Source organism: Prionailurus viverrinus, chromosome B2 (genome assembly GCF_022837055.1).
Source record: "Prionailurus viverrinus isolate Anna chromosome B2, UM_Priviv_1.0, whole genome shotgun sequence".
NCBI lineage: Eukaryota > Metazoa > Chordata > Mammalia > Carnivora > Felidae > Prionailurus > Prionailurus viverrinus.
In genome coordinates, this window is record NC_062565.1 from 96,941,486 (window position 1) to 96,968,772 (window position 27,287).

A 27,287-nucleotide genomic window follows, 5' to 3' on the forward strand; every position below is an offset into this window, starting at 1 on the left:
GCTGTTAGCACAGAGCCTGACGCAGGGATTGAACTCATGAACTGTGAGATCATGACCTGAGCCGAAGTTGGACGCTTAACTGACTGAGCTACCCAGGTGCCTCTGAAATGAGTTTTTTTAAAAAAAATTTTACTGTAAGTAATCTCTATACCCAACATGGGGCTTGAACTCACAACCGTAAGATCAAGAGATGTACGCTCTCCTGACTGAGCCAGCCAGGAGCTCCTCTCTGAAGTGAGTTTTACACCTAACCTCCTTACCTTCCCATTCTTGTTGCCAATGCTCTGACTGGGATTTCTCCCCTGCGCGGATAAACAGGTTCCCCAAAACTTCCTAACTCATCTCTTTCTCTCTAGTATCTCCTTGCTCCTTTCATCCTATATGATATAGCCAGACATACCTCCCTAAAACATTTCAGACCTTGGTACTATGTGGTTCAAAAACTGTCAATGTCTGCTCCATGACCTGAATAAAGTTCACTTTCTGCAAGCAAACATCCACAGTCTTTTTTTTTTTTCAATTGAAGTAAAAATTCATATAACAAAAATTGCATCATTTTAACTATTTTAAAGAGTATATTTAATTCAGGGGCACTTTAGCACATTCAGAATGTCGTACACCCATCACCTCTATCTAGTTTCAGAACATTTTTGTCATGTTGTAGCACATAATACTTCATGCCTTTTTACCACTAGATACTATGCCATTGTATGGACATACTCCATTTTGTTTATCCATTCATCATTTGATGGACCTAGGCTGTTTCCACTTCTTGGTTATTGTAAACATTGCTAATCTGAATATTCACGTACATGTTTTTGTTTGAACCAAAGCCTTTAAATATAGGCATTGTGTACTATTTTGGAGCAATTCTTTGCCTATCTCTTACTATCTTCTATTTTTCACATTTAAGCCAAACGATAATACTTTTATTTCTTTGAATACAATGCACTTGCCCATCTACATCTCTTTTTTATGGCTTCTGTTGCCTAGAAAGCCTCTCATTCCCACCTTTGCTGTTAAGATCTTCTTCTTCAAGGACCCTCTCAGAGATCACTTATTTTACAAATCCTTTCTTGACTTTCCTCTGTGCTCTCTAAATGACGATACTACACTATTCCCATCATTACACAAACTATTTGTACGCTTTTTCTTATCTCCTCTTTATAAGGCAATAGACCTTTAGGCAACATACTGATGTATCTCTTGTAGTCAAGCCCTTTGTTTTTCCTGAAGTCTAGCAGAAAAACTTAAGACATATTGTAATTCAGGAGATATCTAGAGCCATTGCAGAGTCTTTGTGGTCTCATATACAGTCCTTTCAAATGCCTACATTGTACACCCTCTGCAGTAGAGGATGTCATTATTATTCCTTTTGAAACAACTCTAAGTTAAGCAATTAGAGAATATCAGGTAGCATTAAGGAAGAGTCTCTGAATGTGCATTGTCTCTTTTGTTTAAGAATATACATGTGTTATGTTCATGTACACCAGCCTTGACTAGCAATTTTTGCTTCACATTTTGAATAAGTAGTAATAGTAGGATACCTACAGATAAGTGAGTTGTAGCTTAGCATTGGTAAAATGTAGTTCACTTAAATAGTTTATGGCTGGTTATGACAGTGTCAGAATGTCACAAGCCTAAGTGACATTTCAGTACTTTCAGAAATAGCCAGGAAAATACAATCATAATTCCTATCTCTTCAGTGTCTTATAATGGCAGCAGAAAACTAGAAAGATCATTAAAAATAAAGCTTGCTGACCTGCAATGGCCTCTGGACTCCCCCAGAGAGTCAGAGCTCTGTTGTTCTCTGAAGGGTTCTACTTTCTTTTATTAGGGATCAAAATGATAACTGAGTAATGACTTCACCTCCCTAGGGTGAATCACCCATTCACTCAGTATTTTTACCTGATCATTATTTTTCAGCAGCTATAAATTTAAATTTAAAATTAAGGTAGAATTTAGTATGGAAACATTGCTCAACAAATATTTTTCAGCCGTTTCAGATCTGGCCTGGTGCTTTTAACCGCCTCTTATAAAAGGGTATGTGTGCGTGGTGTGTGTGTGTGTGTGTGTGTGTGTGTGTGTGTGTGTGCACCTGTCTGCCTATGGGTGTGATGGATGACAGCTACCTAATCTTAAGACTTTGGGAGTTGAAGAGGAGGTAGCAGGGCCTGATACAAAAAATTCCAGAAGTTTCTTCTTCCTGGCTTTACAATGATATTGAATAGGCACTAAGGGGTATGTGATCTCTTCTTCACTGCTCTGTCTAGTCATTAATTCTCACTCTCCCCAAGCAGGAAATCAAAAGGGTAGATGGGACACAAACCTGTCTGAGTACAGCAGGGAAGTAATTTTACATGTGATGTTAAGAAATCATAGGTGACTTCCATCATTGGGAGCAAGACTTTTCTATTTCTCAGTGTCAAAACTAGTATTAAGCTTCTAATAGAGATTAATATTTTTCTTATAATGCATCTCTTGCCTAAGAGACCTATTTCTTAGATTTATTTGAGAGCTGAAAGGGACCTCAGGAATGATCTAGTTCAACAGCATCCTTTGATGTTAAATAATAATAAGGACATGAAAGAATGTGATTAAGTTTATACAGATGCTAGCAGAGTCCAAATAGAATCCAGGTCTTCCAAAACCTTCACCTATGGGCCATTTCTGCTATACCAACTTGACTTTTTCTATTTAACAATACAGGGCTGCCATCAAATAGCCTAACTCTGTGAAGACCATACAACACATACTTTTTGACAAATACTAACTGGATGACTATTTCAAGTAATTCACTATGGCAGATGAATTCACTGTTATCCTTAGGGATCTTGAAATAAAATTCAAAACTTGGGGAGGAGGGGCCCCTGGGTGGCTTAGTTGGTAAAGTGTTTGGCTTCGGCTCAGGTCATGATCTCGCCATCAGTGAGTTCGAGCCCTGCTTTGGAGCCTGGAGCCTGCTTCAGATTCTGTGTCTCCCTCTTTCTCTGCCCCTCCCCGACTCACACTCTGTCTCTCAAAAATGAACAAAGGTTAAAAAAATTTAAAAAAAAAAAAACCTGGGGAGGAAAGGATCACAAAAAATGCAGTGGAGGCAAATAATCATGAAAAACTGTGAAGAGAGTACTAGAACTAATTTCAGGATTAATAAGCAACCTCCTTGAGATTTAGGATAGAATGTCTCTCTTGAGTATTATGCTAATTTTGTCCCCTAACTCTGTGTAGGAGGCATTCACAGAACAAGATTGTTATCTTATAGAGCTTTATATAAACATGAATATTATAATTTAGAAGATTAAAATAAACTCAACCAAGGAGTCTTTAATCTGAGGAATGTATCCCCTTGCATGACAAAAACTAACTTCTTATTTCCTATTTGTTTCAGATGAATTAATCTCTTCACCAGTGATCCTGTACATAACTCGAACATGGAGAAGGGTCTGAAGTCACTTGGAGCAAACCACAGCAGCCTGGCAGGTCCTTGAGATGGGCAATAGACTGCCATTCTTTCTTGAAGGATGAAGATCTAGATAGCATCACAGGGAACCTAGGCTGAAGGACAGGATGTCACCTGCTCACAGCCATCATCCTGGCAGGATTTACTGACCTCTGGACAAGATATATTTTATTTATTTGAGTTACTGGCTAAGGCACTGGCTATTTGGAAAGGATATCCCTTTGAAAATGTAAAGTCAAGTTGGAGACAATGATTTGGGAGTATTTCACCAGCTGTTTAGGAAATCCTGGATTCTCATGTTGTCTACATTTACGACTTTGTATGCTTGCAAAGAAACTAAAAGTTAAATATGTCCCTCTTCTGTGAAGCTTCTTTAAAATTCCGATCTCTGCTACATATATATATATATATATATATATATATATATATATATGAATATATGTAAATAGCCCAGGGAGAGTTGGTAGCTTCCATTCAACATATTTAGCTGGATCTTTTCAACCAAAATGTAAATCTGCAATGTATTCTAATGTAACCCAATTAGAGCTACTAACACCATCTGTATATATATTTTTGGTTCAGCTGTCAAAAAACACACAAATACACCCCAGTAATACAATATTGAATAGTTGTAGGATATTCATTGTACTATACTTCATTTAATTCTTTTTACTATTTTTAAATGAATCAACTTTCACTTTTTTCCTTTTAGAATTAGAATTTTAGTGCATATTCTAATATGTAAGTCTTTGTTCACATCTGATATTTTTTGAGGAAAGATTATTAGAAGTGGAATTACTATAACAAACTATATAAAATTTTTAAGAGACTACGTAAATGACTGTGTGTGTGACTTCTGAGGCTGGTCATAAAAGAAGATGCAATCTCTGCCTTGTTTGCTGGAACACTTGTGTTTGGAGCTCTGAACTGGCAAGTAAGAACTCTGACTATTCTCAGGCTGCCATGTTGCAAGGAAGCCAAGTTAAATGGAGGAACCACGTGTATGCACTCTGGTTGGTCAGTAATATGGTCTGACATCCTAGTCTAGCAGCCTGGCATGAGTTGAGTCTCTAGATGATTCCAGTGCCCAGCACTGCTGAGTCATCTCCAGCATCTGGGTCATTTCAGTTGAGGCCCCACGTGTCATGGAGCAGTCATCTCTGTGCTCTGTCCAAATTCCTGACTCACAAAATGTTTAATAAACATGAACATAATCACATGGTTATTTTAAGCAGCTAAGTTTTGGGGGTAATTTGTTATGCAGCAACAGTAACTGGAACACTTAGTTTTCTATGCATCTATCATTAATTTGTCTTTAAATTCTCAATATTGTCAAGTATATTAGTTCCACTGATTTCCTTAAAGAAATTTCTCCTGGAGATCTCTGTCCTCTTGTCCCAAACTGGACTGGATACATAGCCACCAGCCTAGGACTTGCTTGGATGAGAAAGTGTAGCATGTTACTTATAACTTAAGGATGTGGGCCCTGGAGCCAGGCTGCCTGGGTTTAAATCCTGGATCTACTGCTTGCTGTGTGATTCTGCACAAGCTGATTTCTCTGTGCCTCAGTTTCCTCATTAGAAGAGTGCTTGACACATTGTAAGTGCTCTTATTGTTGGCATTATTATTGTTTATTATGCTTCCTTTCATGCTATCCCTGGAATTCCCACTGCCTCATGCCTATGTCTGATCCCCTAGTTCCTAGATTCCATGTCTTTCTCTCTCTTGGTTACTTCTTTATCTTAATAAAACACAGCACCTGAAATACATCCCTTGAGAAAAGATGCTTGGGAAGTCAGTTTTTTGAGACCTTGTGTTTCCGTTTTAAATTGTCTTTATTTAACATCACACTTGATAATGTGACAGTCACAAAAGTCTAAGTTGGCAACAATTTTCTCTTTGAATGTTGAAGATGTTAGTCCATTGTCCTGAAGCTTTCAATGCCACTACTGAGAGGCCTTTCTGAGTCTCGATCCTTTGTATGTAGGTTTTTCTTTCTCTTCCTGGAAGTATTAGGGTCTCTTTTTATCCCCATTGTTTCAAGATGTGATAATGATGTGATTATTTAGAGTCCCATTTCAACTTGGAAATTTAGGTCCTTCAATTCTCAGGATTTTTCTTTTCTTTACAATTTTTTTTTAAAGTTTATTTATTTTTAGAGAGAGAGACAGGGAGAGAGAAAGAATCCCAAGCAGGCTGCACTGCCAGCGCAGAGCCTGACACAGGGTTTCAACCCACGAACTGTGAGACCATGACCTGAGCCAAAACCAAGAGTTGAACGCCTGACTAAGCCGCCCAGGCGCCTCTCTTTACAAGTTTTTGTTGCTGTTAATTTTCTTAACTCCATTTTCAGTTTTCTCTCTTCGGGACTCCTAAGAGTATATAGGATCTGTTGAATTGGTTCTCAAAATTTTCTCATCTTTTCTATCTTCTATTGACTTTCTGTTCAACTTTCTGGGAGATTTTCTCATTTGTATCTTCTGTTCTTCTAATTTATAAAAATTCTGCTTTCATATTTTTATATTTTCTTGCCCAAAAAGGAATCCTCTCATCTTCTATCAGGTGAATATGAGGGATGTGAAGCTGGCTGATGGCATTTTGAAAGCCAGTGAGGGAAGAGGGTTAAGAGAGGGAAAATCTTACCATTCCAAATGCAGATATGACTTAGGCTCTCTTTGCTTTAAGTATGGCAGCTGTCCCTGCCCTCAGCTCTGCCTACTTTCTCTTGTCTCACATTAACCCAATCGATTAGAACCACAAAGTTAAATAAATTCAATGAGGCTTTGGGTAAAAGGGCAAGAATTTATCATTCCAGAGTTTTTGGATTAAAAGAAAAGCAAAAAAGTTCCCTTTCATCTTTTATACCTTCTTTCCTGCAAAAAAGTAAGAAATTCACCCAATTTAAGCCTCTGTACCCCTCCCACTTCACCATGCTTTTTTTTTTTTTCCTTTGGTAATACCTCAGAATCTGAGTATTCAGGGTCCAAGTTTGTTTTAAAATAACCCAATGAGCTGACAGACGGAGCTTCTGGAATTCTGCAGCTTGTGCTAGAGTCTGCAGATGGGAAATTGCCGTCAGTTAAAGGGTGGTGCTATTACCATAGCCCAATTTTTGAAAGCCTTTAGAAAAAAAAAAATTATCTGAGTTAATTAGCATCCACCACAGGCACTAGTTTTGTGTTGCAGTATTCTAAGAACTCAGATAATAACAGCAGTTCAATCTCTAAGTTTTAACTAACATTTGCCTTTTAAAAATGTGGATTACAAAGAATTTTACCTGTTATATGAAAATGCTCTTATATGGCTGTTCTATAATCTTAGATCATCATGAAATACGAATTATATTCTAAAATCAACTAAATACTACTCTACTGATGCCCAAAATAGGAATAATTTCATTTTACCTCTCTGATCTGCTTAATCCACAAGTCTCTTCCAAGAAACTCCTGATGTAAGACCACAGGAGCTGAGTTGAGATTAAAAGTTATGGAGTCACTGGTCTTTTCCTTAATAAAAGGCTGGAGGTCAGAATTTATCTAGGAGGAGTAGTCAAAAGAGTTAAATCAGTAAGATGCATACACACTACTATGTTTTAGTCCTTTCAGAAAGCACTAGTTAATGCAGGGAAAATGAAGCTTAAGGAATACAGCTTTTAGATGAACTTTACTAAGCAAAAGAACAGTTCATATGATTAACAGCAATCTTTAAAATTCTTTAAGATAATTTTTTCCTGACATACTCCTTTTCTATTTGGCAGCAGACTTTGCTTTTACTCTTTAAATTAAAAACAAGAATTTTTAAAAAAATTTTTTAACGTTTTTATTTATTTTTGAGACAGAGAGAGACAGAGCATGAATAGGGGAGGGGCAGAGAGAGAGGGAGACACAGAATCGGAAGCAGGCTCCAGGCTCTGAGCCATCAGCCCAGAGTGCGACGTGGGACTCGAACTCACGGACTGCGAGATCGTGACCTGAGCTGAAGTCAGACACTTAACTGACTGAGCCACCCAGGCGCCCCAAAAAACAAGAATTTAAATAAAGTTTTAATGAACATAATTGTTTAATAAAATTTAAGATTTAATAAAATATATAAAAACTCATCTGGAGATATTACATACATATATATACATGCACGTATATATATAACGTATATATCTATTTTCTCCTCTCTTATGAGCTATTTAAGTAACATCTAAGAAATATATATTAAATGGAATCTTTAAGTTACATATGTACAGAGGCAACAATATAACAGCTAACCTCAAGACTTTTTATATTTCAGTATGCCCATTCAAAAGGACCAAGTATTAGAATTAAGGCTTTCGATTTTACTCAGTATATTTTTAAATTTCATTAAATTTCCACAATTTGTTTTACATAAGGGAACTTTAAGGGAACTGTAACAAAAACGCAAATGATCTCCCATTCTGTAAAGGGCAACATTACAGGTTATTTAATAATTTGTAAGAGTTCTCTCAAGAACCCTTTCAGGTGGTAAGAAAAGACAAACATCACAAATATGGTTTAAGTCAGCTGTAGCTTTCTATCAAAATTACACAGTACTCACCACTCACACTGTTTATATTACATAACAATCACCATCTATGACTGACAGATTTTAAACACACAATAAACATTTTTTTTTTTGAGATATAAAAGCAGCTTATTAAATGGCAGGCGGTTTCTTATGTATCATTTTAGCTATTTAAGCACTGGAAAAAGAAAAAATGTGCAAATACCTTATGACTCATGGCCATGTGCTTCCCATACTGAAATGCCGTATCCTGAACGTCAGCATCATGCTTTGCTAATTCCATTGCAGCCTGGCAGCTCTTTGCTAATAAGGCACCATGGGAGAGAAAAGTCTGTTCCTTCCAAGTTGATATTCCAATATCTTCTGTGATATGATTTTCCTAAAAAACGCGACAAAGCCAGGATTTAAAAAAACGTTTTAGGAGTAATTGTTTTGGTTTTTGAAGAATATAAGAGTTAAGAAATGAAGTCCTCAAAACACTCAGGCTATTGCCACAAGACAGAACTAAAAGATGCAGAACGTTGGCTCTACCTACAGAGAACTAAGGGGTGGGAACTGTTGTTTTGGGGTAATGGCGGGAAAGATGACAGAAATGCAGAAGCAAATTTTATTTTGAACTAGGAAACTTCTATTACAATTTATGTAGGATAAAGAAAAGTTAGAAACTTGGACCTCCAAACTAACTCCCTTCTATATTCACGTGAGCTCTTGAGTGCTGCTATGCCAAAACACAAGATGCCTGTTACCTTTAACTTATGTGGAAATGTCAAGGGCGTAATGAAGAAACTGCATTCTCTTAGAAACAGTTCAATAAAAAAAATCACAGAGGAGGTAACCCATTGTAACGGAGTATGATTAGATTATATTATCATCCAAGTTTATTCCTATAAGGAGAAACAAGGAGAAAAGGGAGTATATATAAGCGTAGTTTATTTACTTTCATCTTTTTAAATTATGAAAACCATTGTAGTATTTATAAGTTCACACATACCTACTACCTCTAGACCAGTGATGTCCATTAAAAATATAATGTAAGCTGCATATGTAATTTAAGATTAGCTAGTAGTGGGGAGCCTAGGTGGCTCATTTTGGGTGCCCAGCTCTTGATTTCAGCTCAAGTCATGATCTCATGGTTTGTGGGATTGGCCCTGCATCAGGCTCTGTGCTGGATGTGGAGCCTGCTTGGGATCCCTCTCTCTCTCTCTCTCTCTCTCTCTCTCTCTCTCTCTTTCTCTCTCTCTCTCTCTCCCTCTCTCTCTCTCTCTATCCATACCCCCACTTGCAAGTGTGTGCATATGCACACACTCTCTTTCTCAAAATAAATAAATAAATAAACTTTTAAAAAGGGTAAAATAAAATAAAATTTGCTAGTAGTTACATTAAAAAGTGAAAAGAAATAGGTGAAATTAATCTTACTGACATTTTATCTATCCTAATATATCCAAAATATTATTTCAACATATAAAATTATTGAGATATTATAGCGGCACCTGTGTGGCTCAGTTGGTTAAGTGTCTGACTTTGGCTTAGGTCATGGTCTAACAGTCTGTGGGTTCAAGCCCTGTGTCAGACTCTGTGCTGACAGCTCAGAGATTCAGATTCTGTGTCTCCCCCTCTCTCTGCCCCTCTCCTGCTCACACCCTGTCTCTCTCAAAAATAAATAAACACTTTAAAAAAATGTTTTAAAATTATTGAGATATTTTATATTTTTTATGCTAAATTTTCAAAACCAGTGTGTATTTTACACTTACAACACATCACTAGCCACGTCTCAAGTACTCAGCAGGTACAAGGAGCTAGTGGCTGCCCTAGGCAGTGGGCTCTCTGAGGACAAAAATGATGAACAAAGTATATAAAACAATGTTCATTTACGGTATTTCTTTGAAACTTCAAACTAACTAGAACCCATCCAGAAGGATTAACTAAAACACTTTACTTCCTGCCACCCATACCATAATCCTTCTCTTTCCATCATTATTTGAGGACAAATATAAAAAATAATAATAAAACGGGATCATGAAAAGGTCAGCTCAGATCCAGAAGGGAACCTTCCACCCACTGGTCAGATCAAATTGTCAGCTTTATTTTATTTATTGTGCCTTTAAACAAAGAGAAAGTTCCACTTGTGGCAAGAGTTACAAATGTGCAACATAACATTGTGTAATAATAAAAGGCCATCCAAGGGAGAAACAGTGAATAAAGTGCATTATAAAACATTAGGTATGAATCACAACATATTTAATTTTGGAAATTTGAGAATGTATTTTTAAATGTGCAAAGTTAACATACCATATTAATAAACTGAAGATAGAAACCATATTATCTCTCCATACAAACTAAATGAGCATTTGACAAAATTCAACTCCTATTCTTGATGGGAAAAAAAACCTAAATAAAAGAGGAACAGATGTATATTTCTTTAATATGATGTGTGTGTATGTGTGCATATGTGTGTGTATGTGTGTCAGCCCCAAAGTCTGCAAATACTTTATGAAGGAACATGAGTGTTTCCTAATAAAGTCAGGAATAAGAGAGATGCACACCACTGTTATTTAACAGTGTAAAGGAAGAGGCAAGAAAAGAAGAAATGGATAAATATTAGAAAGGAAGCTTTTAACTATCGCTGTTTGAAGACAATGTAATTGTATACTGGGAAAAGCTAGGAGACTTAACTACAAACTACTATAAACAAGAAGTTAATTCAATAAAGTAGCAGCATATATATATATACACACACATACGTATATATACACACAAAACTTATAGTTAATAGGATAAATGTATTAACCATAACTTTCATGCATAAAAAGTAATCAGAAAGTATTATAAATAGGATCTTTTCTTCCATTATATCCAATGAAAAGAAAGATTAAAGAGCTGGGAATAAACTCAGAAATGTGAAAAACTGATACGAATGAATTGCTAAAATACTAGTGAAGGAACACAAGTTACCTTAAAGAATATAAAAACATATCATATTTAAAGACGGTATAGTCCAACCTCATAAAGTTTACTCCAATTAAACTAAAAAGACCTTTCTTTCCTCCTGAAACCAGGGAAGCTGACTCTAAAGTTCACATGGAACAAACATAATAAAAGTAGGCAGGAAAACCATGAACAAGAATAGCCATGTGTATGGTTGGGGGAGGGTTGGGGGGTAGATGGGGACACTGATAGATGTCCAGCCCTACCAGATATTATAACTATAAAGATACCACGTATTATACTATAAAGCCTTAGTAATTTAAAAGAATGTGTACTTTTTAGACAGAAAGACAATTGGACCAAAAAGAAAGTCCAGAAATCAAACTATATACAAACATTTACTAACTTGTAGGAAAAGTTGGACTTTTCAGTAAATGGTGCTGCTACAACCAAATAGCTATCTGGAAACAAACAAACAAACAAACAATAGACATATCTGCATTTACACCATTTATCAGGATAAACTCCAAATGGCAAAAGCAAAAGCAAAACAACCACAAAACCGTAAGCAATGTTAGAAGACAAAGGACAAGGAGGAAAAGTATTTGCATTTCCTTTTTTTTAAAAGATGAAAAAAAATTTTTTAAAGTTCATTTACTTTGAGACAGAGAGAACACATGTGTGTGGGGAGGGAGGGAGGGAGGGAGAGAGAGAGAGAGAGAGAGAGAGAGAGAATACCAAGCAGGATCTGTGCTGTCAGCACAGAGCCCAACTTGGGGCTAGACCTCACAAATCGGGAGATCATGACCTGAGCTAAAACCAAGAGTCACATGCTTAACAGACTGAACCACCCAGGGGCCCCAAAGTATTTGCATTGTCTTAAAAAAAAAATTTTTTTTAAAGTTTATTCATTATGGAGAGATAGAGAGAGACAGAGCATGGACAGGGGAGGGGCAGAGAGAGGGGGAGACCCAGAATCCGAAGCAGGCTCCAGGCTCTGAGCTGTCAGCACAGAGCTCGAAGTGGGGCTCAAACTCACAAACCTTGAGATCATGACCTGAGCCGAAGTCAGACGCCCAACCGACTGAACCACCCAGGAGCCCCAGTATTTGCATTTTCTATCACAGACAACTGGCAATCACCCTGTGGTAGGCTAATAATGTCTGTGTCCCCCACACCCCCTCTTTCCAAATGTTACCTTAACATGGCAAAAGGGATTCTGCAGACGTGACTGAATTAGGATGTTGAGATGGAGGGATTATCCCAAATTAACCGGGTGGGCATAAGGTAATCACAAGGACCTTTCTAAGAGGAAAGCAGCAGGGTCTGGGGTCAGACAGGAGATATGATGACAGAGGAGAGAGGGGTTGAAAGATGTTAAGCTCCCGAACTGGAATAGGGAGGCTGGGGTCAAGAGCTGAGGAATGAAGGCGGAAATTAGAAAAGACAACGACATGGATGTCTCCTAGAGCCTTCCCAAGGAAAATAACCTTACCAACATCTTGATTTTGGGTCTTCTGGCTATTAAAGAAAATTCCCACCTCTACAAAACTTTACTAAGTGTTGGTGAGGCTGTGAAGAAACAGGAGTCTTGAGCATGGCTAGTGGAAGTGGAGACTGGATGGAAATTTCACAATTTATCCATGAAAATTACAAATGTATTTGCCCTGTGACCCAGAAATCCTACTTCCGGGAATTAATTCTACATATAAGCCCATGCACATGTGAAATGAAATACACACAAGTTTGCAATCTATTGTTCACCCAGCTGCGAGGGTGATCCTTTTACAACTTAAATCAGGCAGGTTACATTGACCTTTGTGCTGTTTCTCTAACACTGCAGGCCTGCTCTTCTGAGGCCGCTGAACTTGCTATTTTCAGTCAAGCACTCTCCCCAGATGTTTGCAGGGCTCAGGTCCTCATTACTTTGGGGTCTCTGCTCAAGTTTCAACCCATCTTTAATAGTCTACCTCCCACCCCATCATTTCCTATCTCCTTACTCTGCTTTAAATATTTTTTCTTTGATACTACTCAACTTTTCACATAGGTGTTGGTTTAATGGTTTAACTGCCTACCCCTTTCACTAGGATGTTGGCTACATGAAAGTAAGGACTTTCTTTGTCTTGCCCTCTGCTGAATCATCAGTATTCAATGTAGTACATTAGGTGTGCAATAAAAATATTTGCTGAATCTTTATCTTTCTTTTGGTATCTTTCTCTCATTTCCACCTTCCTCTGTCCTATTTGGAAATAATAAGGAATTGAAATAATTCTCCTTGAATGCCTTACTGCCGCTCACAGAATCAAGATGAACTTCAGCATAACATTTAAGGCAAGGTCCTTTTTGGTACCAAGCAATACTTCTAGCCCCATCTCCTACCCAAAATATCCCCTTGAGGCCTGCATTCCAGCACAGAACAATCTGCTGTTTCTTGAACAAAATATACACTTTCACACTTGTGTGAATTTAAAAATATTATTCCCTTCAAAAAGAATATCATCTCCTCCTATCCCCTGCTTATTAAATTGAACATATCCCATTCAAATATCACTTATAAGAAACATTGCCAAATACTCCCACAAATACTTTTCTCTTTAGACTAATGTTACTTTACTTATACTACAATATAGCACTTATTCTTTCTGAATTGTATGCTTATTTGTCTTTTCTTGATTAGGTTGGACCCTGTCTTAGGCATCTTTGTATATTTTTAATCACTTAGGCCATATTTAATCTCCAAAAAATGTTCACTAAATGAATAGAATCATGTTTGTCTGTTGCATTTATTATTTATATGTTCTTTAAAAAATTGTTATATTTATTTATTTATTTATTTATTTACTTACTTACTTATTTATTTTAGAGAGAGAGAGCGAGTGTGTGAGTGGGGAAGAGGGGCAGACGGAGGGAGAGAGAGTGTCTTACTCAGGCTCCACGCTCAACATGGCGTCTGCCATGGGGTTCAATCCCATGACCCTGGGATCATGACCTGAGCTGAAATCAAGAGTCAGATGCTCAACTGACTGAGCCACCAGGTGCCCCTAAAAAAATTTTAAAAGCAAATGAGAGATATATTCATATAAGAATGCTATTCAGCAACAAAAGAAGCAACTACTGACAGATGCTGTATAGTAGATGAACCTCAGAAACATGAAGCTAAGCGACAGAAGACAGGCACAAATGGCCACATATTGTACGACTCCACTTACATGAAATGTGGATTAGTGGTTGCCTTGGCTGGGGGTGGGAGCTGTAAATGGGTATGAGGGACTTTATGAGGGTATGTGTGAAAATGTTCTAAAACTGATTCATGGTAATGGTTGCACAACTTGATACAGTTTCTAAAAAATCACTGAATTTTAGGCTAGACATGGGTTGATTTTATGATATGTAAAGTACAGCTCAATAAAGTTCTTAAAAAAGAAAATAATGAATGAGTAATATTTTACATTTCTTGCTCTCATACTTAAATTGTTATTAAAAAAAAACTTATGAGGGGTGCCTGGGTGGCTCAGTTGGTTGTGCATCTGACTCTTGATTTCAGCTTAGGTCATGGTCTTGTGGTTTGTGGGTTCGAGCCCCTCATGGGGCTCTGTGCTGACAGTATGGAGCCCAGTTGGGATTCTCTCTCTTCCTTTTTCTCTGCCCTTCCCCTACTCTCTCTCTCAAAAAATAAATATACTAAAAAAAAGGAAAAAAAAAAAAAGTCTGTCCTCAAAAAGCTCACAGTCCAGGGATGGCATGGATAAATATATCTATATATGGATATAAACATATAGACAAACCAATGTAATTCTATTTCAGAATAATTTTTGCAGGATTTCCAATAAAAGATTCAGTTTGGCTCATTATATTTTCCTTATTGTGATTAAGACATTTTATTATTATTTCTACATTTTAAATTATGCAAGTGATATCTGATCACTGAAAAAAAATTAGAAAATTCAGAAAACCAAGAAAACAATTAATTTATAGTCCCTAGAAATCTACTACCAAAGTTAATAAGGGCATAAGTTAATCTGTTTCTAAGTTAATCAGGATATTAATTCCATGAACATTAAATTATTATATATTGTGAACTTGGTTACAAATGAAACAAATCCCTCCATTCATTTCCATCAGCTTGCCACGTATATATTAAGAGAGCATGCTCTATTACAAAGGAAAAATAAATGTACAATTATAAAATACCAAGAAACTGGTTTGATAACCACTTTCAAATCAGCATCTTCACACATCAGAGATATAGAATTGGTGTGAAATGAATGAATGTAGTCAGAGTAAATGAGATTTAGATATTCTTATAGCATCAACTTACATATGTGCAGTTTTTACTGAAGATTTATTATCTATAAAAGGAAGATACAGTGAATGAATATTTACTATTGATGGGATTTCCTTTTTTCCATAAAGGTAATATATGCCGACATGCCTATCGAATGACTGTCAGACAAAAGTACAATAATTTAAAAAATGCAGGTCTCTTATTCACTGTCACATGACCTTTTTGCTCAAGCAAGGCAGGTTCAGTAACACACGTACACAAAACTGAAGCCTGCAAGAAGATGTTTGCCTGAGATAGTGGCGCTGGTGGTTTTGCTCAGAGATAATATGTTGTTCTGCTAACTGAATTGTCTGGGGGCGTGCTTTGAGTTGCTTTCCTGATGAAAGTAATACATTGGTACATAAATATTCACAGGAGACCAAAGTGTATTTATAAAGTGGCTGGTTGGGGTTAAAGGTCTGGTCCGTGGCCACAGAACAAAAGCACATTAACTGACGCAGGAAAATGACAAAGCCCCAACTAGAACTTGCCAAGTCAAACTCCCACCTTTCACATTATCAGAAAAGAAGAGTTGGGGAGATTCAGACACTGGCTATCTGTCGAGATAAAAGCACTTTAAAGAAAGAATGCAAATATCCTATTTTTCATGCTTCCTACTTCTGATAAATACTCTGAGCCACTATCTTTATAAATGCAGCATAAATTTGGGTTTAGTGAAAGACCAGATCCCTCTAATGCCACATCTCACTATTTTAAATGTTTGCTTTGAGTTGCTGTTTTCAGCTATCTCGAGAAGTAAAACAAGAGACAAAACAGTTTACCAGCCTTATTTAAAAAAAATAAATAAATAAATAAAATAAGCTCAGGAAATTTTTAGTAAAGACCCTCTAAATTTAGAGCTAAGAATGAAGCAGGGAGAGAATGAAATCTAGTTATTTCCTGGGAACTAGCTAAGTGATGGCATTTTCACATTCACTGTTAGCTCTCAAAAACCCTATTATTATTCCCATTTAAAAGGTAAGGAGGTTTGAAGACTGTATTTTGACCCAAATCAGACACTAGTCAGAGACTAGGCAGAGATAGGTCTCAGACATACAGTGAGAGGATTCTATTTTGCTTAATACATAAAAGAAATACACGCAAAATCTTTTATAGTTGGAAAAGTAGGCTGTATTTAAGAATGAATGACATGTTTTATCTATCAAAAAAGTATTTTCAACCTATAAATTAAAATTAAGTCTTGTAATAATACCCATTGGAGAAATCCAAGAGTCTAGAGCATAAGATGAGTAATGAGATTAGAAACAGTAGGCATCACAAGTATTTTTTCCGGAATCCCTAGGGAGGAAAAAATATATATAATATTTTAACAGACTCATCTAACAGGATGAAATAATTTGCTCAGATTTAAAATCCAATCACATGGGAAAGAGTAAAGTAGGTATCTTGGAAGCTTTATATCTATGTACATCATGGGAGAGAAACTAGTAAGATCTGATACATGTGTATAACTGAATCCTATTTTTTAAAGAATACTTCTATAGAATAAAAAGCTACTAAAACTTTATTTAGAAATTAGAGAGAAGGGTTACTAGGGAATTTAAAAATTGAGAATTCTTTGGTTTAGAGCCAGGTAGTCCCTTCCTGCCCTTCCTGCTAGTCACTTATTGCTGAGATACATGGGGATGACCAAGCTGAAAAGGGATGGAGGAGGGAAGACTATTTTACAGCACAAATCCTTCAGCAGGTGGCATCCTTGGGAAGGGGGAAGCTCTGAACAGCTAGAGGGCAGCAGATAGTCTTCAGATGGGTTGTACAGTAGGGGCAGTAGGGAATACTGAATAATTCTTCAAGATGGACAGACTGGACGGCACCAAGGGGAAATGTGGCCTGCTCTGAAATGCACAGCCTATGCTAGTGTTTGGCGTCCCATGCAAATGCGCAGTAAATGCAGTTACCTGATTTTTCTGTGTGCTTACTACATGCCAAGCACTGTGGATCTGAACATTAGTCAGGCATTACTTCTCGACCATTAGAAGTTCAGCAGGGGAGAAACACAGTAAACGGAAAGTAGTTGGGTATGTGCAAAGGGAGCTATGCTTATAGTAGAGAGAAGGGAGTGAACCCTTCTGTTGAGAAAGATTAAAGAAGGCTTCAGTGGGGGGGATAGTTAGAGTTGAGTTAGGTTCTGAATAATAAACTGGAATTAGGTAGAGGATGACTTTGGGGCATCAATATTAGTTCCATATTGTTGAAGCATACAGTGGGAGAGGTAGGTGAAGAAGGAAGAGACTAGTCAGGAAGGTAAGAGACCTAGAGGTTTGGATCTTATCATTTAGGTGCTAGAAAACTGTTTTTAGCGGGAAATGATATGATTATATGTGCAATTTAGATGGGTTGCTTCAGAAGCAGTTTAGAAAGGAGGGGTAATAACTGAAGATCCATTAAAGGGTGAAGTGCTCTATTGTAGGTGAGCAGATGAACTAAAGTGGTAGCTAGTGGAGACTGAGAGGCAAGAACAAGATGAGCTGTTCAAAAAGTGAAACAAGATAGCTCCCTACTGTGGACAAGATGTTGCTCACCCAGGATCCACTCCCCTCTCCCTTCTGACTAACAAGACCTAATTTTGTTCAGGTACTCACTGGTCTGATATGTGAACAGACTAATGCCATTTTGGACAAATTGGCCATGATGATGGTTCTAGGACCTGAACTTCTTGAGTACAGACAGCCCCCTTCTCTTCCCACATTCTTTCCTTTTTTTTTTTTTTTTTTTTTTTAATAACCACACTCTTAAGTATGCTCTCAGGGTATAACACCTTTGATCTTTCCTGGAGATATGACTATGACACACACCTACTTTTTTTTTTTTAAATGTTTATTTTTCAGAGAGAGAGAGAGAAACAGAGCATGAGTGTGGGAGGGGCAGAGAGAGAGAGAGAGGGAAACACAGAATCCAAAGTAGGCTCCAGGCTCTGAGCTGTCAGCACAGAGCCTGACGTGGGGCTCGAACCCACAAGCCACGAGATCATGACCTGAGCGGAAGTCAGATGATTAACTGACTGAGCCACCCAGGCGCCCCAACACATACCTATTCTTAAACATTCTCTTCTTGGTGGTTCCCTAGTATGTACTTCCAGCCCCTAGGCTATAAAAATAGGTCTCAAGGGAGGTGGGGTTGTATCTTGCTGCTGCCCTAGACATGCTTCTGTCCATAAGTCCCCTTAATAAGCCATTTCTCGTCAAACTGAACTTGTCTGCCTTCTTCTTTGGTCTAATAGCTCCTCTTGCCTCGGAGGTCATTTTGCATATATTTCCCTTTCAGGGAACACTTGCCAATGATTAATTTAGGAAGGGGCATGTGGGCTAATTCTAGGTAATGAGATACATATAGTACAGAGGGAAGTCTAGGAGGAGGCTCCTAGAAAGAGACCCAGTTGGAATTTGCAACTGTTTCCTCTGGATGTACTCTGTCTTGGACAGACACACCCAAATTGCCACCAGCCTGATAATGAATAGGACACAAGGAGGCAGAGCAGAGAGACGGTAAACCTTGATATGATGGAGCTGTCACGTTAGCTGCTTGATGCCTGACTACCTTGGCATGTTTGGTTAGAGTAAAATCTATTACCTTACTTTTGTAACTATTTAATTGGATTTTCCATTTTTTGCAGCTGAAAGCATTCCAACGAATTCATCCCTTAATGAAAAATGTTCATGCTATATGAAGTCTACACATGCCAACATTAGCAAACTACTAAAACATTTTAGGACAAAATTTTCTTAGGATAGTGTATTAGTTATCTGTTGCCATATAACAAATGATCCCACAACACAGCATCTTAAAACAGTAGACATTTATTATCTTATAGTTTCTGAGGGTCAGGAGTCCAGGAATGACTTAGCTGGCTGGTTCTGGCTCAGGGTTTGTCATGAGGTTACACTCAAGCTGATAGCTGGGGCTAGAGCAATATAAAGGAGCTGGAGACTCCACTCCCAAACTTACTAAGGTGGCTTTTGCTAGTAGTTGTTAATTGCTTGCCACATCAGCCACTCCACAGGGCTGCTCACCTGACATGGCCACTGGCTTCCCCTAGACTAAGTAATACAAAAGAGTGAGAGACAGTGAGAATACATTCAAGAGAAAGCTTTACAATCTTCCCTGATCTTGAAAGTGACAGGTCATCATATCAACTGTATGCTGTTTATCACACAGACCAACCTAGGACAGTATAGAAAGGAATTACACAAGAGTATCAGGAGGTGGGTTCACTGGAAGCTATCTTGGAGGCTGGCTACTACAGATGGAGTCTATGATTAAAATTTGTGGGTCGGAATATTTTAAAGTCTCTACAAACTTTCTGCCAAGTTGTTTTAAATTTTTTTTTTTCAACGTTTATTTATTTTTGGGACAGAGAGAGACAGAGCATGAACGGGGGAGGGGCAGAGAGAGAGGGAAACACAGAATCAGAAACAGGCTCCAGGCTCTGAGCCATCGGCCCAGAGCCCGACACGGGGCTCGAACTCAAGGACCGTGAGATCGTGACCTGGCTGAAGTCGGACGCTCAACCAACTGCGCCACCCAGGCGCCCCACTGCCAAGTTGTTTTAAAGAAAGGTTCTTCTCCTCCTTCTCCTTCTCTTAAAATGGAAAACACTTAAAAAAATTTTTTTAATGTTTATTTATTTTTGAGAGAGAGAAACAGAGTGCAAACAGGGGAGGGGCAGAGAGAGAGTGGGAGACACAGAATCCAAAGCAGGCTCCAGGTTCTGAGCTGTCAGCACAGGGCCCAATGTGGGGGTCGAACTCACAAACCGTGAGATCATGACCTGAGCTGAAGCCAGGCACTTAACGGACTAATCCACCCAGGCACCCCCCCACACCTTTTTTTTTTTTTTTAAAGGAAGCTCTATGCCCAACATGGAGCTCAAACTCCATTGAAATCCAAGAGGCACAGAGAACTCCCTTCAGACGTAACTTGAATCTATCTTCTGCATGACATATCATAGTGAAACTGGCAAAATACAAGGATAAAGAAAAAATTCTGAAAGCAGCTAGGGATAAACGTGCTTTAACATATAAAGGGAGACCGATAAGACTAGTGATGGATCTCTCTACTGAAACTTGGCAGGCCAGAAAGGAATGGCAGGAAATCTTCAATGTGATGAACAGAAAAAATATGCAGCCGAGAATCCTTTATCCAGCAAGTCTGTCATTTAGAATAGAAGGAGAGATAAAGGTCTTCCCAAACAAACAAAAACTGAAGGAATTCATCACCACTAAACCAGCCCTACAAGAGATCCTAAGGGGGATCCTGTGAGACAAAGTACCAGAGACATTGTTACAAGCATGAAACCTACAGACATCACAATGAGTCTAAACCCATATCTTTCTATAATAACAATGAATGTAAATGGACCAAATGCGCCAACCAAAAGACATAGGGTATCAGAATGGATAAAAAAACAAGACCCATCTATTTGCTGTCTACAAGAGACTCATTTTATACCTGAGGACATCTTCAGATTGAAAGTGAGGGGATGGGTAACTATTTATCATGCTACTGGAAGTCAAAAGAAAGCTGGAGTAGCCATACTTAGACAAACTAGACTTTAAATTAAAGGCTGTAACAAGAGATGAAGAAGGGCATTATATAATAATTACAGGGTCTACCCATCAGGAAGAGCTAACAATTATAAATGTCTATGCGCCAAATACGGGAGCCCCCAAATATATAAAACAATTACGCACAAACATAAGCAACCTTATTGATAAGAATGTGGTAATTGCAGGGGACTTTAACACCCCATTTACAATAATGGATAGATCATCTAGACACACAGTCAAAAAAGAAACAAGGGCCCTGAATGATACATTGGATCAGATGGACTTGACAGATATATTTAGAACTCTGCATCCCAAAGCAACAGAATATCCTTTCTTCTCGAGTGCACATGGAACATTCTCCAAGATAGATCACATACTGGGTCACAAAACAGCCCTTCATAAGTTTACAAGAATTGAAATTATACCATGCATACTTTCAGACCACAATGCTATGAGGCTTGAAATTAACCACAGGAAAAAGTCTGGAAAACCTCCAAAAGCATGGAGATTAAAGAACACTCTACTAAAGAATGAATAGGTCAACCAGGCAATTAGAGAAGGAATTAAAAAAATATGTGGAAACAAATGAAAATGAAAATACAACAATCCAAATACTTAGGGATGCAGCGAAGGCAGTCCTGAGAGGAAAATACATTGCAATCCAGGCCTATCTCAAGAAACAAGAAAAATCCCCAATACAAAATCTAACAGCACACCTAAAGGAAATAGAAGCAGAACAGCAAAGACACCCTAAACCCAGCAGAAGAAGAGAAATAATAAAGATCAGAGCAGAAATAAACAATATAGAATCTAAAAAAACTGAAGAGCAGATCAATGAAACCAAGAGGTGGTTTTTTGAAAAATTAAACAAAATTGATAAACCTCTAGCCAGGCTTCTCAAAAAGAAAAGGGAGATGACCCAAATAGATAAAATCATGAATGAAAATGGAATTATTATAACCAATCCCTCAGAAATACAAGCAATTATCAGGGAATATTATGAAAAATTATACGCCAACAAACTGGACAACCTGGAAGAAATGGACAAATTCCTAAATACCCACACACTTCCAAAACTCAATCAGGAGGAAATAGAAAGCTTGAACAGATCCATAACCAGCAAAGAAATTGAATCGGTTATCAAAAATCTCCCAACAAATAAGAGTCCAGGACCAGATGGCTTCCCAGGGGAGTTCTACCAGACGTTTAAAGCAGAGATAATACCTATCCTTCTCAAGCTATTCCAAAGAATAGAAAGGGAAGGAAAACTTTCAGACTCATTCTATGAAGCCAGTATTACTTTGATTCCTAAACCGGACAGAGACCCAGTAAAAAAAGAGAACTACAGGCTAATATCCCTGATGAATATGGATGCAAAAATTCTCAATAAGATACTAACAAATTGAATTCAACACATATAAAAAGAATTATTCACCATGATCAGGTGGGATTCATTCCTGGGATGCAGGGCTGGTTCAACATTCACAAATCAATCAATGTGATACATCACAATAAAAGAAAAGATAAGAACCATATGATCCTGTCAATCGATGCAGAAAAAGTATTTGACAAAATTCAGCATCCTTTTTAATAAAAACCCTTGAGAAAGTCGGGATAGAAGGAACATAGTTAAACATCATAAAAGCCATTTATGAAAAGCCCACAGCTAATATCATCCTCAATGGGGAAAAACTGAGAGCTTTTCCCCTGAGATCAGGAACACGACAGGGATGTCCACTCTCACCGCTGTTGTTTAACATAGTGTTGGAAGGTCTAGCATCAGCAATCAGACAACAAAAGGAAATCAAAGGCATCAAAGTTGGCAAAGATGAAGTTAAGCTTTCACTTTTTGCAGATGACATAATATTACACATGGAAAATCTGACAGACTCTACCAAAAGTATGCTAGAACTGATACATGAATTCAGCAAAGTTGCAGGCTACAAAATCAATGTACAGAAATCAGTTGCATTCTTATACACTAATAATGAAGCAACAGAAAGACAAATAAAGAAACTGATCCCATTCACAATTGCACCAAGAAGCATAAAATACCTAGGAATAAATCTAACCAAAGATGTAAAAGATCTGTATGCTGAAAACTATAGAAAGCTTATGAAGGAAATTGAAGGAAATTGAAGAAGATAGAAAGAAATGGAAAAACATTCCGTGCTCATGGGTTGGAAGAATAAATATTGTCAAAATGTCAATACTACCCAAAGCTATCTACACATTCAATGCAATCCCAATCAAAATTGCACCAGCATTCTTCTCGAAGCTAGAACAAGCAATCCTAAAATTCATATGGAACCACAAAAGGCCCCGAATAGCCAAAGTAATTTTGAAGAAGACCAAAGCAGGAGGCATCACAATCCTAGACTTTAGCCTCTACTACAAAGCTGTAATCATCAAGACAGCATGGTATTGGCACAAAAACAGAAACATAGACCAATGGAATAGAATAGAAACCCCAGAACTAGACCCACAAAAGTATGGCCAACTAATCTTTGACAAAGCAGGAAAGAATATCCAATGGAAAAAAGACAGTCTCTTTAACAAATGGTGCTGGGAGAACTGGACAGCAACATGCAAAAGGCTGAAACTAGAAGACTTCTCACACCATTCACAAAAATAAACTCAAAATGGATAAAGGACCTGACTGTGAGACAGGAAACCGTCAAAACCCTAGAGGAGAAAGCAGGAAAAGACCTCTCTGACCTCAGCTGTAGCAATCTCTTACTTGACACATCCCCAAAGGCAAGGGAATTAAAAGCAAAAATGAACTATTGGGACCTCATGAAGATAAAACTTCTGCACAGCAAAGGAAACAATCAACAAAACTAAAAGGCAACCAATGGAATGGGAAAAGATATTTGCAAATGACATATTGGACAAAGGGCTAGTATCCAAAATCTATAAAGAGCTCACCAAACTCCACACCCGAAAAACAAATAATCCAGTGAAGAAATGGGCAGAAAACATGAATAGACACTTCTCTAAAGAAGACATCCAGATGACTAACAAGCACACGAAAAGATGCTCAACATCGCTCCTCATCAGGGAAATATAAATCAAAACCACACTCAGATATCACCTCACACCAGTCAGAGTGGCCAAAATGAACAAATCAGGAGACTATAGATGCTGGAGAGGAGGTGGAGAAATGGGAACCCTCTTGCACTGTTGGTGGGAATGCAAACTGGTACAGCTGCTCTGGAAAACAGTGTGGAGGTTCCTCAAAAATTAAAAATAGACCTACCCTATGACCCAGCAGTAGCACTGCTAGGAATTTACCCAAGGGATACAGGAGTACTGATGCATAGGGGCACTTGTACCCCAATGTTTATAGCAGCACTCTCAACAATAGCCAAATTATGGAAAGAGCCTAAATGTCCATCAACTGATGAATGGATAAAGAAATTGTGGTTTATATACACAATGGAGTACTACATGGCAATGAGAAAGAATGAAATATGGCCCTTTGTAGCAATGTGGATGGAACTGGAGAGTGTGATGCTAAGTGAAATAAGCCATACAGAGAAAGACAGATACCATGTGTTCACTCTTATGTGGATCCTGAGTAACTTAACAGAAACCCATGGGGGAGGGGCAGGAAAAAAAAAAAAGAAGAGGTTAGAGTGGGAGAGAGCCAAAGCATAAGAGACTCTTAAAAACTGAGAACAAAATGAGGATTGATGGGGGTGGGAGGGTGGGTGATGGGTATTGAAGAGGGCATCTTTTGGGATGAGCACTGGGTGTTGTATGGAAACCAATTTGACAATAAATTTCATATATTAAATAAATAAATAAATAAATAAATAAATAAATAAATAAAAGGAAGTTCTACGCCCAACATGGAGCTCAAACTCTCGACCCAGAGATCAAGAGTCATATGCTGTACTGACTGATCCAGCCAGGTGCCCTCAAATGGTTCTTCTGATGTGCACATGGACCAGCCAAGTTTGAGACTGCCTTGCTTTTCAGTAGAATTATTGTTTTACTTATGAATTTAATGGGTAAGAAGTGGGAAGTCATTTCATTGATTGGCCATTTGTATTTCCTTCATTTATTCATTTGTTAAAGATTTACTGAGTACCTTCTTGGTACAAGGCATTGTTCCAGGTGCTCATGCCAGTGAGCAAAACCAGAGTCCTTGTACTCATTGTTCTTATAATGTAGTGAGGAACCCAGATAATTAGGTAACCAGACAAATAAATATGTAACAACAAACTGAGATACTTCCAAGGGGCGGGGGGCAATGAACACACTTCTTTGATCACATGTAATCAAAGAACTGGGGCTTTTGGGGATGGTTTCCCTGAGGAAGTGATACTCAAGATGATATAGGAAGGATGAATAAGGGGTAAATAGTAAAGATGAAGAATCATGTTCTAGGCTTATAAGGATTGTACATACAAAGGAGAATGGCATGTCTCAACAGTCAGAGAAGGCCATCAGGGCTGATACGCAGACAGTGAGGGTGAGAACGAGTGGTACAAGGTCAGGCTGGAGGAACAGACTGGGGTCAGACTACACAGGGTCACTTTGAGGATTTTGGTCTTTATCCCAAGACTGACAGGATGTCACTTCATCCAGTGACACAGAGCACAGGCACAGAATCTAGCATTCTGAGACCCCTGGGAAGGAGGAGAAAAGACTACAAGATGGGGGGATTGTATACAGGGAGGTGAAGGAGGAAGTTACCAGAGCAGCTCAGACAAGAGATGATGGCATCATGGACCATACAAAGGGGCAGCCAGGTTTTGGCACAAGGGTGAAAATGTGTGGGGTAAAGCCAGGCTGTAGCCTGTGCTATGAATGGTGGGGAGTGAGGACATAAACAAGGTACTACTCCCGACTACTGTTATGGATTGAACAGATCCCTGCAAAATTCATGTGCTGAAACCTTAACCGCCACTGTGGCTATATTTAAAGAAGTAATTAAGGTTAAATGAAGTCATAAGGGGCGGGCCCTGATCTGATGCTTAGTGCTCTTATAAGAGATACCAGAGCCCTTGCCTGGCTCTCTCTCCTCCATGTGGGGACACAGAGAGAAGGTGGCCTCCTGCAAGTTAGGAAAAGAGCTCTCATGAGAAGCCAAATTGTCCAGAACCTTCACCTCAAACTTCTAGCCTCCAGAACTCTGCAAAAATAAATTTTTGTTGTTTAAGCCATCCAGTCTATGCTATTTTATTATGGCAGGTCAAGCTAACACAACCACCTTCTAGGTAAATTTTAGGTTTCAATCAGTGATGTTTTGAAAGCATATTTACACTGTCCCTCCCCATATCTTTTCAGCAGTCTTAACAACCATCATGCTAACCTACTGTCTTAAAAAACGTTGAAAAGTTCTATATTCTGATTATTTACTTCTGCATAACAATCCATGTGAAACCTTAGTCGCGTAAACACCACAGCCATTTTATTATGCCCACAGATTCTGTGGGTCAGGAATTCAGAAAGGGAACAGAAAAGATGGCTGGTCTCTGCCACATAGTTCCTGGGGCCTCACTGAGGAAGACCTGAAAAGCTGGGATGATCTGACTGGCTAGGGGGTGGAACAGCGGAATCACCAGAGATCCACTTCCAATAAGACAGCTTATTTACCCACACACACCTCAGTGAGGCCCTTTAGAGACTGAGGACTGGAGCGCCTCCCCGTGGTCTACTCATGTGACTTCTGACAGCAGGGTGGTTGAGCTGGTTGAGCTCAGAGAGGGACCAGAGGGAGTGTTTCAAGACAGCCAACATCCTAAGAGCCTAAGAAGTCATGCAGTGTCATTTCTACAGTGCTTTATTGGTTCAGGCTCTCACAAGCCCACTGAGATTCAAGGGAAAGGGACACAGATCCTCACTACTCGATGGGAGATGATGGGAGGAAAGTAAAAAACTTTGCGGCCTTTTTTCTTTTTAAACCACTACACTCTACTTCTGAAGAGTGTGCAGGAGAGCAACTGCGGTCTTTGCTTCCTTTCAGTTACGCTTCTGGCTAAGGTGATGATACAGAACATGGAGTAAAGCGGCCGTGGGGGTAAGCCTGGTGAATGGCGGAAGTATTAAGGATGACTCTTATGTTTTTGACCCGAGAATCTGGATAAACAGTGGTTAGGAGTGGATTTGGAGGGAAATGGAAGGTCATATATCTGGTTTTATATGTATGGGGTCTCACATGCCTGTAAGAGCTCCAAGGAAAAATATTGAATAAGCAGCAAAATATTTAGCTTTAGAGCTCAGGAGTGGTCTGGGGTAGAGATATAAATTGAGACTCATTGGCATGTAGACAGATGATAATTGAAGGCTTGGGCTTCATTTTCTGAAAGGTCTATTCTTATCCTGTGATCAGGATGGTATTCTTTTAAACAATTTACAGGCTTAATAGTCATGTTTTATCTCTCAGGCAAATAAACTGCCTTTTAAGATGCTTTGCTATGATAGCTATCAGTGAGTGACCTGAAGTACCTCTAAATGGTGTACAAAT

The 27,287-nt window shown here is 38.4% G+C and overlaps 1 protein-coding gene across 2 annotated transcripts in view; it reads right to left on the minus strand.

Moving 5' to 3' along the window:
* The window catches only part of PDSS2 (decaprenyl diphosphate synthase subunit 2), a 261,793-nt gene that overhangs the window by 35,121 nt on the left and 199,385 nt on the right, over positions 1 to 27,287 (minus strand). For both annotated transcript variants that reach the window (XM_047859026.1, XM_047859027.1), the window contains exons 5-6: positions 8,199 to 8,372; positions 6,865 to 6,996 (exon numbers count right to left, since the gene is read on the minus strand). In XM_047859026.1, the coding sequence (XP_047714982.1) occupies positions 6,865 to 6,996; positions 8,199 to 8,372 (306 nt within the window). The remainder of the gene's footprint in view (positions 1 to 6,864; positions 6,997 to 8,198; positions 8,373 to 27,287) is intronic.